Genomic DNA, 20,017 nt, shown 5'->3' on the forward strand with positions numbered 1-20,017 from the left:
TCCTCTTCCCCCAAATTCAAGTCTTCACAAGTATTCATTTTGCAGAATGACCCCTTACAGAGTGATAGATTACATTGTTGTCACATTATTACTGCCTAATGTTATTTGTCATGAGAAGGAGCACATTTCAATTATAATTTACCAAAACGAGTTACTGAAATTATTGATTTGCATGAGTGAAGAGTTTTGTCTAATGTAATGTATAACTGCTGTTCGTTACACTGAAGATCATACGACCCAGTACTACTGATGCCACTACTACCAGTTCTTCATACAGTGCTGTGTTGTTTAATCTAACAAATCATCATAATTCAGAAGCAGAGAATGAAATACAGTGCAGCAAAAAGTACAATATATCCCTTTGAAGCTTAGTAAAGTAATAGAAATACTCTCAGTACTGAATCTACTTAGTTACTTTCCACCACTGCTGTCAGATAGACAAAAGCCTTTTTCTGTCTCCTTCACATTCAGATGCAAGAAACCTGAGAGGGAAATATTCATGTAAAGTGTTCCCTCGTGACGCCGCAGCTCACTGGCTTGTATCGCATCCCGAGGAATAATCAATTCATGCACACCAGAAGCCTGCGTGATTCATTTTAATAAGCTTTTGTCATCGTCTCACACACACGCACACACACTGGAATCCCAATAATCAAATAGCAGAGAATTTGAAGGGTCTTGTCAGCTTGAAGCTGCTGATCACAGAAAATAAAGGTCAATTTGAGCTTAAGAATCATCAACATAATTTCACATCTTTATCACGACACTTCTCTTAACTTCAAGCTTTAGTGGGAAAAACAGAGGAACTGCTCAACATTTTCAGAAGAGCCAGTGTGCACTTCAAAAAAGCAATCATCCATTTAGAAGTTATCTGCCAGCTGAAGAAGGTCTTGATCTGTGATGGCAGCGGAGGAGGAGGAGGAGGAGGAATCTGGATGTTGAGCGTTGCGGTGTGTATCCACAGTAACCAAATCTGACAAATCCACCCTCTCAGAGTTTACTCTTGACAGTGGCCTCTGTGGGAGCTGCGAGAGAAAAAGTGAAAACTTGTAAAAAACGGGGGAAGAGAGCATTTTGGCTTGGTCGTGCAGCGGTTAATAGCATTTTGGCTTTTGGAGCGTCTGGTTGCTTCAGAGGGATCTGTTAGCGAGGATTAGTCACTCTCAGTCCAACATGGCTAAAGACACACTCAAAATATGCAAACACACACACATAAACACACATCAAACAGACAGCCAGTGTGGGCAGTGCCAGGTGTTGGAGACACATAAGGTTTATGGTGGAGAGTTGGAGGCCTGCCTGCAGCAGCTCTGTCACACAGACAGACAGTTCCGGTTCATCTACCAGCCAAGCACCGCTACTGCTCGATCACTGCTGCTACAAAATCTGCTGCACATCCATTACAGGAGAAGGACACCGACAGCTAGCACACACTGTTTAAAGGGACACACCTGCATTTTTTTGGAAAATAACCTCTTTAGTCCACCGACCCAGTGTGAAGATGTGAAAGTGCTGATTTCATGCTTCAAGCGAAGAGCTGATGCTGCGTCACAGTTTGAAATTGCAGCATGTTGAGTGGGAGCTCAGAGTTTGCTTCATCGCATGTAGAAAACAAACCCTCTAGCTCTAAAAGCTGGATGGACTCAAGCTTCAGTATTCATTATAAAAAAATTACAATCTGTCCATGAAATAAAAGCTTATATTACACATGAGCACATACTGTAAGCCTTTAAAACAGCATTTATTGATCTGTCTGGCCCGCTGGAGGCAGATGAACCAGCTGTAAACACATACTGATATATTATGACCTCAAAGTCAGTATGGCAGACATTTTAATAAACAGCTGCCTCTTTACACACACACACACGCACGCACGCACGTACGTACACACACACGCACACACACACACACACACACACACACACACACACAGAGTAACATTTACATTAATTTGTCTAGTTTCTGTTCAACTGGCAAATTAAGTCTGATATTGACTGATTGATCATATAGTTTTTGCTCTGCTTTGGTCTCCACCAACTCCTGAGGGAAAAAGCTGGCACTGAAGCTGATAAATGCTCCACTGTTACGCTAACTTTGTCTTTCTTCCATTAGTCTACTGTTCAATGTGGGTTTATCAGTGTTTTCTGTCTTTTTTTGCTAAAAACCAGATCACAACATCAAAAAATGAGCTAAAAAACGCTAAATTGCTCTGTGAAGCAGGCGGTTTCTGTGGGTTTGTTACCTTTTACATGTACATACAATAATCATTACAGCAGATCCATTGTTATATTTATAAAAATATTATAGAGCCTGACCTTTATTGGCCAATCGCAGATAAGTCAGTATCAGCGTATATGTTGTCGAGATCAGCCTTTATGAAAACCCTTTGGTTTTAAAGAACACAGTGCAGAAAACGATGCTTGGGGTGATTTATAATGATCATATTTCGAGTTAAGTTTACAATTTCGGTTCACTAGTGTCATTTAAGACACCAAAGTTTATTGTTAAACTGTAAACGATCCTGCCTCCATCACGCATATTTGTCAGAAGTGTGTGATTAATGCATTTGAGGGATTACTGCATGAAATGTGTGCTTATCAGCCAATATATCAGAATTTTCTACTTACTAATATCGGCATCTGTCTAAATTCTGGCTTAAAGTGAGTATAAACGCTTTATTAGCCACTGAGAGCACATCTGAGGACGGTGATTGATGACAAGCTTCCACTTCAGTCACCTACTTTAGATAAAAAACTGCCTTTTCTTTCAGGCCAAATATAAATCAGCTGCTGCAACATTTTTAATTTCACTTGAGTATTCATTTTTCAGCTCACTGTTTGCAAAATCTGGGTGCTGTGCTGTACGGGGACTGGAGGTTTATTTCAAACTGTTAAATGATAGGGCTTGTGTTATTCTAGATTTTTCTTACTGTCAAAAAAGTCTCAGGAAAAGAACAAAAACAACAATGCAATAGTCCATCTGTCAATACTCTCTAACTTTCCTACGCTGTCTGTACTCAGCTCCAGACACACAGGAGACATAAATCTTTAAGAAAAGTTTTATTTTCTAAGAAAGGGCTAAATAATTTCTGAAAGCCTCTGGGTACTGCAGTGTTGTGAAAATGTAAGACATAGAGGAGTTATCAGTAGGGACTATACTCAGCAGTGGATTAATACACAAAACCGTGTATGTTGCATTGACTCAAATTATACTAAAGTTTAACGAAGGAACATGGCACCAAATGTGTCTCAGTTATGTGTCTGTAAAATCTGATGCTCTGTAACAATGTGAGGGTTTGTATACACAGACTATACTTGAAGAATATCAGCAGCTTGCACATTATACTTTAGTTACAAGTGTTTCGTCTGCTGAGTCATTGTTACATTTTTATCTCCCTACAGTACCTGTTTAGGTTTTCGTATGAAGTAGACAGTACAAGGGCATCGCAGTTTGAGATCCCATTATTTTTAGCATTGATCTTCCCTGAGGCCTGCACTGAAATGAGAGAGAAATCCTTCCTGGAATCGGCCACGACCGGTAAGATCTGTCTGCAGACAGATAAAAAAATTAAGACTTTGTCTGACTTTTAAAGCTTATGTGACAGATACGGCTGCAAAGTTGATTGGATTCTGCTCTTATTTTTAATAGGTTGCTCCTCTTCTCTCTCTTAACTTCTCTTCTGTCAGGGCAGATGTGTGTGAATGCTTCAAATCCACAGTTCATGGTATGTTTTTATCTTGTCTTACAGTGTGTTCGCTTTTTTTATGTAAAATTGTCTGCAGCTGTTTTGCTGCTGTATATCTTTACACACTCTGAATTATAAAGGTGACATTATGGTGTGAAACGTCATGCATACTGTATATATATATATATTGCCTTGAACTGTTGAGCAGCATGCATATTAATGTCCTACAGAGTGATATATTCAATCCTCAGAGGCATTTCTCTGTTGCTTTGACTTCACTGCCATGGAGACCGTGAAATTTCTCTTTTCATTTAAAATTAAACACAACACTCCGTTTTGGTTTCAATGTCAACCTTGCCTCTCTGTGTTGGCTTTCTCTTTATTTACGCTGCCAAGTTTTCTGTTGACAGTACAGTGTGTGAAGGATTATCTGTTGGCTGTGGTGAATCCTTCGTGTTAACTTTTCCTATTCAGTTAATTTATCGCTACTGTTTTCTCACTCACAACAAATGAAGAAAGTCTGATTATTCTGACTGCTTTCAAAGACAGAGACGGGATGTAAAGGCACTTATTCAGGGTCCACAGTTGTTCGCCAAGTTCTTCCATATGAGTTTGAGTGACCCAGCTCCTTCTCAATAATTCAGGTAAGATTGTGAACAATTTACATGCAGCACTGTGCAGCCATACAGAAGGTGGAGGTGGAGGTGAACATTTGTAGGATTTGTTGATTGTTTTGTCGGTGTTATGTTTGACTTTCGCAGCAGCAGTGTGGCAGGTCGTATGAAAAAATAATAACTGTTTTTAAAAAAGCAGAAAGCATGAGATGGTTGAGACGTCTCTCTCAAAATGTTTTGGAAGCGTGGTGAGTTTGATTTATAGCAGTGGTAAAGCAAGACATTAGAGGTTAAGGCTGCAGTTGTAATACCGATGCTTAATTTGAATAATTGAGTGAATGACTGATCATGCTTAGGAGCCCGGCCTGCTTGGCATTAAAACACTATCAATCACGGGTGCAATCAAAACAAATGGGTGAAGTCATCATGTCACAGCTCGAGCCAACATAAAATTTACGTATTTACTAAACTTCATTTAACCATACAGATCAATCTGCAATGATGGCAAACGACTTTCCTCTTAGCTAATTTTGAGAAGCAGGTGAGACAGGACTTCCAGAATAAAGGAGGAACCTTAAAGGCTAAAAACGAGGTTGTTGTTTTTTGATTTAAACTACACAATTTTGACCTTCAGATGAAAAAGCTTTCCACAAATTTCTTCCTCAGTGAAGTTTATAAACTAGCTAGCTTGAGGTCTGCATTCATGAGTACAAAGAATGAAGTGCAAGTACTGGCAATTTATTCCCAAAAACAGGAGTGCGTGGTTGGAGGGTTTCTCTCTGAAAACACATCATTTACAATTCACACGGGGGTTAAAGCTGCCCATCTACAAACACACCGAATGTAGTTATTTCTGTGGAAAGCAAACTGATCATGTGGAAACACACCATGCTGGTTACCTGAACAATAAGCTGCAGTCACTGGTCAGGCTAAAGGGACGAACACAGAAATGAGGGCAAAACACTGATCATCGGCTAAGAAATGTCTCAGTGCATGTCCCATTCAGTCCTCAAATGTCATCTTGAGAACACAGAAACTGCACATTTATACACACACACACAGTCTTCACTGACTTTCACAGCCTAATGCTCCCATCAGGGTTAGTCATACAATTATTAAAGGAACAGTTCAGCAGTTTTGAAAATACACTAAACATCTGGCTAAAATGCATCTGAAATGGACTGAGCAACTCGACTCTATCTGTCTCTGATGATTCTTGCAATTACACCTGGATATATTAAGAGGACTATCAAGTCCTATGAGTGGTTAAGTATAAATTCGGTTAAGTGTGCTTGCCAGGTTTGGTATGATTGTGCCAAAGCATAGAGACTAATACTATACTATGGGGCCTTCAGCCCAAATGCAAGGTGAATGATTTGTGCGTCTAGACTACATACAAATGATTCAAATCATGATTCATTTTGTGCCGAGTGGCGCAAACACATGAAATTTGCATAATTTGCACATTTGCGTGAGTTGAAAATGTTGAACTTAAGCGTGACAGTGTGTCGCGAAAGCCTGTCACCGTTGACATTCACACTGACGTCATGGCGTTAACATCGCCGATTCATGAACAGCAATGGAGGAGAGGATCAAAATCACTAATCGTGGCTGTTTGCTGACACCCAGAACTGTACGATTACACGTCTACTCGTACCGGGACAGGACCAATAGCGAGTGATGCTGTTGTAGATCTAATCTTTAACTATTTTAATTGTGCTGACCCTAAAATGTCTGGATCATAACAAACACTGTAAAAATGATCACTGATATTTTAAAGTAAATTACTGGCAGGACATACACAGTAGTATACTGTAATAATCAAACAGTAATGTGGATGAAAATCACAGTAATACATTGTGTTTCTACAGTAATCCAGACTTGAACATCGGAAAATACAGTATTTTGATGTAAAATTACAGGATGCTTTAGAATATCGCTTAAATTCAAATTCCCAGCAGCTTGCTGTAATATTCCAAATAATTACCCATCATGCACTGCGAAAGCATATTTACAGTTGTTCAATGTGAGGATTTACAGTGAAAACCGGTTGTTTGTTAACATTGTAGGCTACAGGCAATAACAAATTTCCTAACTGTGTTAAACTGTTTATGTGGATTGAACTTGGTACTATACATCCCGTAAAATATGTGAATGAACGTTCTTCATCCCTTCCTGTTTGATCATCTCAGCCCCTCACTGAAAGTATCCCAGACCATAACTTAGATGACATACGTGTAACTCCATATCACTACTTAATATTTAACAAGTGTCTTAACTCCACAGAACAAATGTCTGACACGAAGGCTTTTAATATCAATCGAGAAAATCTGTGTAAAAATATATTTTACTGATTAAACAAATCAAATAAATTCACGAGTGAACTAACACGGCAGCTGTGGAAAAGGCCACTTCAATAAACAGGATATACATCACGTGTCCTGTATCTCTGAATGTGTTTTTCTCATTAAAAATATTAAAACGTTCCTGTTGTTCAAGCCACTCTGCATGTGCATGTCTGTTTGATGTGTCACTGCATGTATGTATGAATCTGCAGGGGACAAAGAACATGTTAATATGATGTAATTAGACCCAATTAAGTGCGTATATATACGCAGTATGATGTGTCTGATGGCCTTGTATGTGTGAATGTACTGGATGTACAAACAGCACACAGTGGATGACACTGAGTATTAATCACACCATTGTGTGTGTCTCTATTTGTGTGTGTAGCTAAATTGAGCATAGCTAAGCTGTCATCACTGTATATAGGCGAATGAGTGTGCGCATGTGTACAGTATGTGTGTGTTTTTACGAGTGTGTGTGCGTGTGTGTGTGTGTGTGTGTGTGTGTGTGAAAGAGAGAGAGAGAGGCAGAGAGAAAGACAACTCACCAGCAGGGAAGTAGAGCGGGAGATTCTGCAGATACAACTCTTTATCCGTCGGCAAGAACACACAGAAGATGACTCTGTCCAGCTGACACACACACACACACACACACACACACAAAATGACCTTTATTACGAGCATATGCAATAACCGTGAATTCATCCACAGCAGGGGGGAATAATGTAACAGTGTGTGATATTGTGCGGCGGTGATATCAGGAGAATGCAGCTAATGCATCAGTCCATTACTCCCCTATTAGCTCCCTATTATGATCATGCCACAACACAGCGCTTATTACAGTGCGTGCTGAGGACAAAGCACAGCATATGTACAGAGAGAGAGAGAGTGTGAGTGTGTGTGTGTGTGTGTGAGTGAGTGTGTGAGAGAGAGAAAGAGGTTAGAGGGGAGATGGTTCTGTGGAGGTCTATCAGTACGTCTATTGTATAACTGTCTGTGAATGTCTTTATAGACATTATAAAGCGAGAGAAAGGGAACTTATCTTTTTGTGGCCGAGTATGTGTGTGTGTGTGTGGCCTTGTTTTTCTATATTTGTGGGGTCCCAAATCTGGGAGCCAACTCACATTTGTGGAGTCTTGGAGATCTTGGGTTATGGTTTGTTTAAAGGACTTTTTATGCATTTTTCTTGTGCAAATTATTCCCACGTCAGTATTTTTTTGTAAGTATTGTTCTCAGAATAAGTATATTTCGATTTCTTTGAGCTTTCACACAGCAAATGAAGGCAACAGCCAATCATGTTGAGAAATATGGACATCACATCACAGCTCACGATGAAGGCCGTTGATTGTTCATTTTTTGTCATCACCCTGCATTATCTGACAAAGGACGCAAAATTATAAAGCCAGTGTGACAAAGGTGACTTGGGATGAGCGACCTCGACTGCTCCCCGCACAGACAGACAGCTGCGTGGGAGACTGAAGCTGTTGTATCCATCTGTGCTCTCGTCAAAGCTACCACGCGACTTATGAAAGCAGAGATTTTACCTTGCAGAACAAACAAAGTTGCAGGTCTATCGCTGACTCAATCGGTCAGTTTGTTTGTAACTTGTGTTTTATCGTATTAATACATCTTAACGGGCGAGCATTTTGCGTATTTATGTTGTTTGTTGGTCATGTCCCATGACGGCCTTAAGGGTTAGGGTTAGGCAAGCAGTGGTTCGAGTTAGGGTTAGGGTTAGGGTTGTCCACACCAAGAACGATAACTATAACAATAACAATAACTATAACAACACCGATGTGAGCATCCACACTGATGAACTGTAACGTGCTCCCGCTGTGCCAGCAGCTTAGGAAAATGGATATCAATGACCTATTACTGTTTTATGTTTTACAGAGAAACAAAAATATCCAATATCCAAGACTAAGTTAGAGTAGAGCATATACAGTGATTCGTCAATGCCATCAATTAGTTTTCATAAAAGAGGTCGGCTGCAGTTCGAAACCAACATTAGAAGCACTCCTGCAAGATTATTTTGTAGTAAAACGTCCCCCAAATCAGGTTAATTGATGGCCCTATAAATTCAAATGGATTTTGTTTGGCTGTCAGTGTTTCTATCGCTCATCAAATCACTCTGAACGATATCCTCCCCCACTGTGGATGTCGTTATAGTTGTGGTGTGGATTTTTAAAACTATATATTTATAGTTATTGTGATAGTTATCGTTCTTGGTGTGGACAGTCCTAAAAGCTCCAGGAGATGAATTCAAGTCTATGTAATGTCCCCACAAGTGATGAAAACCAGATGCTTGTGTACACACACACAAACAGACACACACAGAGCACAAAACCATAAAGATAATAGATTTCAAATAATATTAGGAGACTGGCCGAGTGAGTGCAGCTATCTCACAATAAACAATCTTTATGCTCTGTGCTCTTGTGTTCTTTAGACCCTGGCTCTGCAGTCCATAACATTAACATTAGACTCTGTATAGCTGGACTCACAGTGGAGTACACAGCACCATATACTTTGCATGTAGCTTGGCGATTAAAGTTAGTGTAGCTACAGTAAAAGATGCTTCCAGGGATATAAGCCCCACTGTGTGCTCTTATTTCTCAGACTCTGACAAACATTATTACCACCCTAATGTCTCTACAAAGGCTTTGATTTTTCCGTTTTGTGCGAGGCAGTGCAATTTATAGCCAGGCTGTTTCTATCAGTTTGTGTCTGGTGTGGGAGTCTCATTGCTTTCAAATACAGACATTTCACCCGCCTGCTAGCCCGCAGCCTGTGTTTTTCAGTCCTGGCTTGTTGCACAATTACCATCACTCGCCCGGATTTGAATGGAGGCTAAAAGGGAGGATATGGAAATGTGCGGTAAGTAACTACCTCCCCTGGGCTAAGGGTTGAAATCTCTAACTTCCACTCTGAGTTGCCTCCACTTGCGCCATTTTGCAACCTCCCTCATTCAAATTAAAGCAAATGCTTGCGAGGAGAGATGTAAAATGGCCTCTGGAAAACGGTAGCAGTGGGGAGCTCATTTTGGTACTATTGCAACAGGGACCCTGGAGAGGCTAAAGCTAACAATAACATCAAGTGAATGCAGTGGGCTCTCTCAGAACTGCTGTCTTTAAGGGAAACACAGAGCCTGTAAATATTCCCTTCTCAAACACAAAATCTGTCTGCCGCAAAGTTTACTTTTCACAACTTGCACAGATTTACCAACACTGACCTGCTGCGTAGAATACACTGGTACTGGCTTCACACATTAAATCCTGAACAAACTTGCATAAACTTCATGGACTCATCTCTTCTGTCAAGCCGTGACACTTAGCATGTAAACGTCTACAGCTGATGGAAAATAGTGTAAATATTTAAACAAATATTTAATAAAAAATTATATGAGATTGTTTTTTGAAAAATCTACTGCCCTTTGTCTAGACATATAAAGCAAGACACAAGACAAACTGTTGAGGACGGCTGGGTCTTTAGTTATTAGCGTTGTTACAAATGTCAGTGAGCTTTTAAATAGGGTTTTCTGTCTCTCTAGTTCTGGTTTCACTCTTATTTGCTGTAAGAGCTTAACAGGCACAGTAACAGTAACTAAAGCAGACGGGCTTAGTGGTCAGTCAAGTTATGACAACTTATTAAGAGCCATCTGCTGATAAAGATCATGTGATATAATCCAAAGATCCAGAGCAGCTACTAAACGGCCCCTGTGGTGTCAAGCATTTTTCTCAAATGTCCCGTCTTCACCAGAAAAACTGCCGTATAAGCAAGCAGCTTATTAAGACATAGATTTATGTTCGTTGTTAGTCGGAAACTTCTAGTGGGCGTAGAAATTATGACGGGAGCAAAGGAGGAAATCCGGTGACGTACAGTAATATAAAGAGTGAAAGGGTCTGCTTATGGAGGACAGGGTGGATGTTTAGGTCAACGCACCCAGACTTTCACCCGGTCTGAATTTGGTTTGGTTGCCTAAACCTAACCAAACAGTGTTCATTTCACACCGTTGAACATGTGAGGACAAAGGTCCAGCACGATGAAGGTCGAGTATGCCTGTCGCCGGTACTCTACAACAATCATATACGAAACTGAAACTGTCTTTGGTTTTACCTGCTCGCTGTGTTTGAGGTAGAAATGATTTATGTTTTTATGACTGCACTTGATGCAGAGTGCTGGCACGCTGCTCTGTGTTTTGAGTCCATTTGTATCTCACTGTTCTATAATTTTCAATTTCATTTTCTACATTACTGCTCTCCCAGCCAGAGCAAACCCAACAAAACACACTGTAAAAACTGTAAAAATGGAGGGGGCTCAATTAAAGTATAAACCCAATTCCCTCTAGTGAACATTCTGACTTTATATGCATGCAAATAAACTCTGTCTCATTTGTTCACAGTAAAACATTTTTCTTCAGTGGAACTATTTCTGGGCAGAGTGTAAATTAGTGCCTTGTTAATTTGGCTTTTCGGGTCTTATTTCCAGCCGTTTAGTTCTTGTTGGCTGTTGTCCTCTACAGTGAGACATGCGATGTTCAATGTTCGTTTGTTGAGCTCGGTGCGGCTGACGGCATCAGTCGACTGGTATTGCTACAGACTCTGGAGACTCAGGCGCTAACAATAACATCGTCAACACTCTCTCTGGGAGGTGATACAGCGCGGTGGTTAGAGAGGGAAAGAAAGATTGAAAAGAGGAGTGGGAGGAGACCTGACAAGTAAAGACAGGAGAGGGGAGGAGAGTTTAAAGCATGTTAACGACTGATTGGAAAGTTTCCTCTTTGTTCCCTCCGTCCCTCCCCTTCAGTCATCTATTCCATCATTTTGTCTTTTCTCCGCTTGTTGTTTCTCCGCAGAGGAAAGTGTGTGCGTGCACGTGCGTGTGTGTTTGTGTTAGTGAGGTTTAGTCCCGCAAGGAGCCAATTAAAACGCAGACTTGGCCATGAGCATGAGAGCCAGAGCTTGGGAGTGTGTGTTTAAATGCATGTATGTTTGTGTGTCTGTGTGTGTGTGTGTGTGTGTGCCACTGTGTGTGTATGTGTTTTCTCAATACACCCTTCTCCTCGCTCCCATCAGAAAACAAAAACAACAGCTGTGAAAAGAATAATACCTAGAGGAAAAGGCAGGGAAAATTTGCCAATCACACACAAACACACACAGACGCACCTCGTCATGATGTTCATCCAGATACTCCCTCACAGTTGCCAACGCTTCGTGCACAGCCTGTTCAGGTGGATATCCTGTACCGTCACACACACACAACAGAAAAAAATCAACACACATTTTTGCGAACAGGTGCAGTGACAGATCTGTATGTTTGCGTTGGGTCGCTGTCTGCACCGAGTTTTTTTTTTCCACGACAGGTATCTGTTCTTCTCTCAACTCTTCTAACACTCTATGCTCTGTGTTTTCTCACTTCCTCTCTGCCTGACTTGCCTATTCTGGTGAGATGCAGACACAACACACTTGTTGGTTACGAGGAGACAGATGGAGAACGACCACGGGGCTTCTTCCATATTCATTCAGCATCCGAGACCTTTCAGTGCAGGAAAATTATCCCCACTGCTGGAAACGCAGCACAAAGGCAGTAAAAACTCGTCATCTGGCCAAACTGCTCAGCCCAAACAAACACACACTGTTTGACTGTACCATACATCAGGAGAGAGGGTTAAACATGTGAACATAGGGGAATACATGAGGATGCAAATTAGAGCTGAGCAATGCAGAATTCACACTGCAAGGGATGTAATGTTATTTTACTGCCTGATGTGAAAAAAGCAGTTTGCCTTTCCATAACTGTCTTTCTTTCTTTATTAAAAAATCCCCATTAGCTTCCACTGACATTTAACTAAATACTAAAGCAGCTACAAGGAACTTTTATATTTTGTTGATTATGGCAGCCCCTGTGGATAAAAGCGGCAAAAGGCACCACCACCTCCTGTCTCAATATCCTGATCTGGCTAGCTTGTGCATTTGTTGTGAAATGAATTAAATAAATATGCAGCATGTTTTTAACACTATCTTTCTTTTTTAAAGGTGTAATTTTGTTGAATATGGCCAGACTTTGAGGGTAGCTCCAAAAACACATGTGGCAGTCTATCACCAGAGTAATGAACAACTGCTTCTCTTTGATAGCTATCCTTGGCTGTAGGTAGCTACCGTTAGCTAATTAGCTCATTGCTCGGTTAACCGTGGAGCTTGTCAGGACCGTGACCTCAGATCACAAGGGGATTCACAAACGGCGATGGGGCCCAGCACAACTGGATTTGGCTGCCTGATGTGTGATCAATGTAATGTAAATGTAAATGTTATGATAAGTTCACTTTTTGAATGTTTTTTAACCAAAAGTTTGGCCATATCTTCATATTGCTCCTTTAAACGAGCTGTATGCAGGATGCATGGTGATGAGGTAATGTCTATGTTTGTGTAAGATTATTAACTGTAATATGAAGATGGTGAAACAAAGAAAACCTTGTTTTAGTGTCGTACTGGACCGCCAGACCACAGAGCAGCTTCTTTGCTCAATTCATCCTCAACACTGTGCCATATAAATTGATTTAATTGTATGATTTATCTGACCTGGAGACAAGGAATAAGAATAACTATAATAACGATGCAGAAATAAACAATATGCCTGCAAATAGTCTTGTTTGCTTATGTAGGTCATATAGGAACATCCTAATTAAATTGGGACCGTTTCATCAACCAGTTAGAAGTTCCTGGTGGTACGTTTAACTGATATTAAAGTCAAAAAGTCTTGTTCATCTGATGAATAAGCATATTTGAAATGAATAAACTTTAAAGCCTCTGCACACTCATGGTCCACCTACACAGGAGCTTCCACTTATTTCCCTGTTCTTGCCTGTGTGGGCGTCTGCAGACTGTGCTTGATTGGCACCTGCCTCACTCCTCTGTCAGCTGTCTCAAAATTACATTTATTACATGATTTCAACAGAAATGTAGCGTAATGCCATCCAGATCAAGTTTAATCAACATAATGAGGAAATGGTTTCAAGGATTGTATTCGGAAAGCTGTGAAATATTCACTGTCAGAGTATTTCACTTGTTTTCCCACATTATTCACTCGTGGGCAACTAAAGCATGACTGTTTTCAGGTTATGTTTGGGAAACTAAAAGCACTTGGTTCATGTGAAGAAAAGATCATGGTTAAATATTTTAAAAAGTGACTTGAGGTGCGATTCAGATCATGTTTGCTTTTTAAATATTTAAGCAAAACCGTGATCTTTTCCGAACCTCAGCCAAAGTGGTTCAGCGGCTCTTACTGACTCACACGCATGAGGCAGGATGCAAATGTGCTCTCCAGGGTCAAATCCTGCTTTTTGTACACTCACCATCCATCCTGACCACTTACTATGACTCCTGTGTACAACAAGAACATAACACTTCCTGGAAGGGAGAAAAATGTTGCTACAGAACAAAATCAAGGCAAAAACTACCTCTGAAACCCATTTACTATCTTTATTGGTACGCTGAGTGACCTCTTGTAATTCCCGGTATTGGTTGTCCGACCTCAACTGTAACAACGTCTAATCATGAATAATAGTTGAAACACCTGTGTATTGCCTGACTTTTTTTTTTCCTTTAATGGTAGCTGCTTTCAGTCCTCACCAACAAGCTCTAATGGTACGTGTCCACAGGATCCATGGCTTCTACGCTTCACATTCATTGTCTATGTGAGCAGCTGTGCATTGTAGTCTGGTAGCGTAGCTTTGTGTTTCAAGAGACAGGGCGTCATGTAGCATCATTCAGGAACCAGTATCAGCATTTTTTAAAACTATACCAAGCCCTACTTAGTTCTTGCAAAAAATGTCTTCAAAAACAAATTTCAGCTTCCATGTTAGCTCAGTTTGAAATCCCGGAGCCCGACCCATGAGTGGAGCTTGTCCACTCAGGTGTAGCCAGCATTGACCCTATTCACACAGCGGCCATTTTCCTCTGACGTGGACTCAAGGTCGTAAGCTAGATTGCTGGGATAATGTTACGCTGCTGTGTTGCAGGTTGCAGGTCATATAAACGTAGGAAATATGACAAATTATTATCATTTTATCTCTTAGCTGTTGAGTAGCAACTGCTGAATACTTGAAAATGAAAATGAACTAAACTCTGGAGGGAAATCGGGCCATATTTGGTGACAAGGGTCACCAAATGTGCTGTTTTACCTTGAAATACGGCCCGATGTATCGCTGGACTTTCACTATCATTGTCCTTTCAGTTGCTGATCAATCTGGAAGCAGCGAAATGATAACGATTCGTCATTTTGCCTTTGTTTATACGGCTTGCAATCAAAAAAAATCAGTACCACAGCTAAGTTTCCCACTCTGAGCGTGATGTCAGAGGAAAATGGTCCCAATGCAAATATGGTCAATGTGTTTTCATAGTTGTCTGAAAGTGTAGCCTGCCTTAGTCAAGCCCTCCTGACCAAAAACGCCCCCTGCGGACACGTACCAGAAGGTAGTTTGTTGCATTATTCGAAAATGACTTGTATAACTGGCTGGCATTACTGTTGGCACCACCTCTCTATCCTTTAATTTTGCAATTCAATTTCGGCAAAGCGTTGCTTGATATAGTGAGGAGGGACAGCTTCATGCTTTATCAGCTGTTGCATAATATAGCAGACTGTAAAATCCATCTTAAGTTTCGACACATTTGTTCCTCCTTCCTCTTTAAAAATGAGCGTGGAGGAAGGGACGGATAACCCACTGAGTCAGTCACAACTTCAGCCTCTTCTGCTCTCTAACAACAGGGGAGAAGTGCCGACAAGCAGCCCTCACACCCAAACCCATCCCGGGGGAGTGTTTAAGCACTGCCCTTAACTCTCTGTCCTGCCAGTGTGAAGGGGGATTACAGTCAATCTGACACAATCTCCGGCCTAATCTATCTTAATCTGCCTGGTCTTAATCCAAGGCCTTAATCTGAGAACCACCTCTGGGCTGCAGGAGATAATGTGACAAGTGGCACCGGGTGGCTCAGCGCTCTGGTTAAACAGAAAGACTGATAGTGGAAACAAGCACGTGATGGAAATCACTGGCTTTATAAACACAAGCACACAGATATACTGTTGTTTTTCACTCTTACTCCAAAAAAAACTAAAGAAAAAAAAAGTATGACTCTGCAATCATAATCATCAAACACACAACATGTGAAAATGTCACGCATCAGTTCCGGTTTGAGGCAGAGGCGCACACACACCACGCATGCACGCACACACACACACACACACACACACACACACACACACACACACACACACAGGAACACAGACACTGACCGTAGATCCCAGTGGAGATGCACGGGAAAGCCTGCAGAGTAAAGATGACAAACAAAGTGGTTACAGTCTGTTGCTGATCACATAACAGTCTGCTTTCATCTCTCTCACACATGCACACACACGCACACACACACACACACACGCACACACACACACATACATACGCACACCGATGCACAGAAATCACACTCTCTGCTGGATGTTGATGGAGGCTTTCTCCTGATTGTTTTTTATGGCTGCCTTTCTTCCCTCTCTGATGTTCACGTCTATCTAAAGACCGAACTGTCGATCATCAGATACAATGTACAGAGCTATGCTGTACATTGCGCCCCTAACCAGGAGTTATTACAGTAATTATAAACGTGGGTGTGGTAATTATCAGAGAGGAAAAATATCACTGTGAGTTCTTTTATTTTAGTTATTTTTAGTTAAAAAAATCTATCAATTTGAATTGATTTGTTGGCACTGACAACCCTGGCTATCTGATTACTGTGCAGCCAGAGAAATCGTGGCGTGTGAAGACTAATTGTGTCACATTTTAATAAAGACAACAGTAAATAACAGCCCTTCTTTTTTTAATTATTATGTTGAGCTTCATCAGTTTACCACAAACAGGACAGACTTGTAAAATGAGCTGTTTACATGAACAACTTGGCACCTTTCTCCAACTCTGATAAGACTAAATTAAATTCCCACTTTCATTAATATAATAATAGACGGATTGATCCTCACCTTCCTTTGAAAGATCCAATTTGAAAGAAAGTAGATTTTTGAGTCTCATTCCAAACTCATCAAATATTGGCGCTTTGGGATGGCGGCCGACCCGACTTACAATCCCAAAGTGTCAGTATCTGAAGAGTTGGGAATGAGAATTAAAAATCTTTCTCACAAACTGGACCTTTATGTGTTTATATAAATGTTTAAATCTATCCTCACATTCATTTTGAAAATGTGTTGCACTTTTTAATTATTAATATTTTCCTTCTTTAAGAGAGGGGAGGTCCATTGTATAATCCTGATGGGTTCCTGCGTTGTACTGACACATCTCTTATTTTTTTATTATCTGGATTAAAATAGAAAATGAATTAAAAAAAACTTGTTGGAGAGGTTCTACAATAAAAGGACACCTGTTTTGTAAGTATGTCTTAGAACAGAAAAGGAAAAATGCAGGGAACAGGTGAAAAAGTCTATTGTTAGATGGCTTTTTTAACCTTTTGCTACAAAAGTGCTATGCATTTTTCTTTTTTTTCTTTTTAACTTCCTGAGCACTCTAGACTTTCTTTTTCTATGTCATAGAAGTAAAAAAAAAAAGAAAAATGCAGGGCACTCTTCTGGCAAAAAGGTTAAAAAGCCTATAGTTAGCTAGCCTCAAATGAAGGCTTTTTAACCTTTTACCCCGCATTTTCCTATTTTATTTTATTTTTTTAACTTCCAGAGCACTCTTGACTTTATTTTTCTATGTCGTAGTTCAAAAAGTTAAGATCCTGGCCATGAACTACAACTAGGGAGGCACCGATTGTGAAACTTAAGACTGATACCGATACTGATGTTTAGAATAAAGGTTTGTCCAGCAGCTGATACTGAAACCGATGTTTCTTTGTTGTTATTTATTTAGATTTTTCTCATATTCATTCCCCCCTTTGTGCCAGGGGAAAAAAGACGTTTTCATTATATAATAAACTGTTTAAAAGTAATTTAGCACTTCATTAAACTATATTCAAAAGAGCATAAATTCAATCATAAAAATGTGTGGGAAAAAAATATCAGCCGATACAGACGTTCAGCTGATATATCAGTGCATCCCTCAGCACAAGGTCCCTGGTATGAATCCTGTTTTATTTGTATCCTTCCGGTGACCTTTAATGTGCCGCTCTCTCAATAATTCCCTGCCATCTCTCTACTCTTGCTATATTGTCTTTTTTTTTCTTCAAAACAGTCCTCACATGTCCATTAACACTTTGAAAGGACTGTTGGTCATGTTGAGTGGTGTTATTATGCATTATTATTATTATTATTATTGTACTGGCGCTTTTTTTCTTCTTTTCTCTTCAATTTCAATCATTTTCCAGTTCTGCCAAAGCTAACATGAGGCTTCAGTCTTTTAGTTACCAGTGACAGTCCAACCCCTAATGCTTTAGTACAAACAGTCCCTACTTTTGTCTCTCGAATGCATCTCAGCAAGAGCTAACAGCCAAGTCCAGAGGAACACAGAGAGACCATCTGATTCTGAAAGACTGTAATTTTGGGGGATGAATTCAGACTGCTGAAGCTTCATATTAGCTTCAGATGAACATTAGAGTGCATTAAAACACAGAACAAGCACATGTGAGTATTGTTATAAGACAGAGTTGAAAAAAATGTGAACCTTTCATTTAATATGAAGCAGGAGCAATAAATGTTCTCCGACATAGCTGTAGGAGAGCAATCAGTGAATTAGAAGGCTACTATCTTTCAGATAAAATTACAAACATCAACATTTAATTACATGTGTGCATCGTTTCCTCGGAGGTGATTTAAAACCTGCTCAGGAAATGAGAACTATCACAATAACAGTGAAATCTGATAACTAGTGAGGTAACTACTGAACGTAATTACGTAGAATGGTGATTGCTGGAAAAATTGTTTTTTGTTATGAAAAACCTAACTCTAACTTTAAATAATGGAGATCCATGTCAGGCAGTTTCACGCCTCACCACTGGTCGAGAAAAGCAGCCAGTATACTTCAAAGTAAATCAAATCTGGCAGATTCTCAACCTGCTGTCAAACACTGTGGCACGAGCAGATGCCAGGCAGCTCTCTGAGTCTCCAGATCTGCTCGTTTGACCAGATTGTGGAGTTGGCAACTGAAAGTGAGAGCAGACACGACTCCTCAAGACGAAAGGTGAACATAAAACTCCACAGAAATGTAGTTAAATAGAAGTAGAAATAGAGTTAAATTGACCATATAGTTGGGGGAAGACCTGTGGACATTTCCTTGAGGCTTTGTTGCAGCCAAAACAGGCTATTATTCACGGGAAGTGGGACCATCTCCATCTGTGATCGTGGTGACCAAAACAGGTATTTTAAGACAAACCATGATACTCTCCTAACCCTAACCAAGTGGTTTCTGTACCTAAACCTAAGCAGAGAATAGGCACAGCGTTGTGACAAGAGAGAAATAGAAAATTAAACCGAAACAGATATAGAGTTCAATCATAAAGGAACCTCCAGTTTTAACTTTGCAGAAACGTAGCTGGCCAACATTTATTCTGGCGACTGAGTCGACTCTCACATCCCTGCCTGGCAAGCATCCAACAAACATCCCAATGCTGGGTTTAAAAGGGTCTTTGTCTCCGACCCATGTGTCTGTAACATAGCTCCGAGGGGAAACTACTTTTTTGTGCTTTCAATAACAATTCTTTCATCTTAATTTACAGATTTGATCAGCATCAGTAAAGCCTTTTGTGATTTGGGCTTTACCAACAAAAATGTACATAACTTGACTTTATATCGCAGTTATGAGTCAAGTACATTGCAGTGACGCCTCTACGTCACATATCTTGAAGGTTAGAGGACAAATGTGCACATTTTGGGGATGCAATAGAAAATAGTTTACAAATAAAAATATAATACATGTGAATTGTTTGTCACTGATACATTTCTAAAAGTCTGTTGTTGTTTTTTGAGCAGTGAAACTACAAACCCACTTGTTGTCACACAGCCTTTTCTTCTCCTGTACCTCTGACTTTATTTTCATGTTGCTTGGGTGTTTCTCTTTGACTTTAACACCTTGTTCTGTTGTGAAACCGCCTGCCTCGTGTGTTTCATAAAAACCCTCTCGCAACTCAACAATCCTACCTGCAGCTCCTGTTTCACTCTCTCCGTCTATTCTCAGTTTGAATCTAGTTTCCTTTGAAAGATCTCTATGTGATGAATCGTCTTCTCTCTTTCGTTCAGGTTTTACGTGTTAACTATATCTTTTGTATCTTTTTATCTGTGCATCCTTTCTTTTTGTGTCCCAATCCTCAGTGGTTCTCTCTCTTATAACCTAATCTCTCTGCACTCTCTTGCACTCCTTTCCTCCACATCCTTCCTTCTTTCCTTCC

The 20,017-nt window shown here is 40.3% G+C and overlaps 1 protein-coding gene across 1 annotated transcript in view; it reads right to left on the bottom strand.

The window, feature by feature from the left end:
* Window positions 1–581: 581 nt before the first annotated feature.
* macrod1 (mono-ADP ribosylhydrolase 1) overlaps window positions 582–20,017 on the bottom strand; it is a 136,496-nt gene continuing 117,060 nt past the window's right edge. Inside the window, exons 7-10 of the mRNA XM_073486434.1 lie at window positions 15,933–15,963; window positions 11,810–11,883; window positions 7,193–7,274; window positions 582–1,025 (exon numbers count right to left, since the gene is read on the bottom strand). Of these exons, the coding sequence (XP_073342535.1) occupies window positions 991–1,025; window positions 7,193–7,274; window positions 11,810–11,883; window positions 15,933–15,963 (222 nt within the window). The 3' untranslated portion in view covers window positions 582–990. The remainder of the gene's footprint in view (window positions 1,026–7,192; window positions 7,275–11,809; window positions 11,884–15,932; window positions 15,964–20,017) is intronic.

Source organism: Pagrus major, chromosome 18, assembly GCF_040436345.1.
Source record: "Pagrus major chromosome 18, Pma_NU_1.0".
In the NCBI taxonomy this organism is placed as follows: Eukaryota; Metazoa; Chordata; class Actinopteri; order Spariformes; family Sparidae; genus Pagrus; species Pagrus major.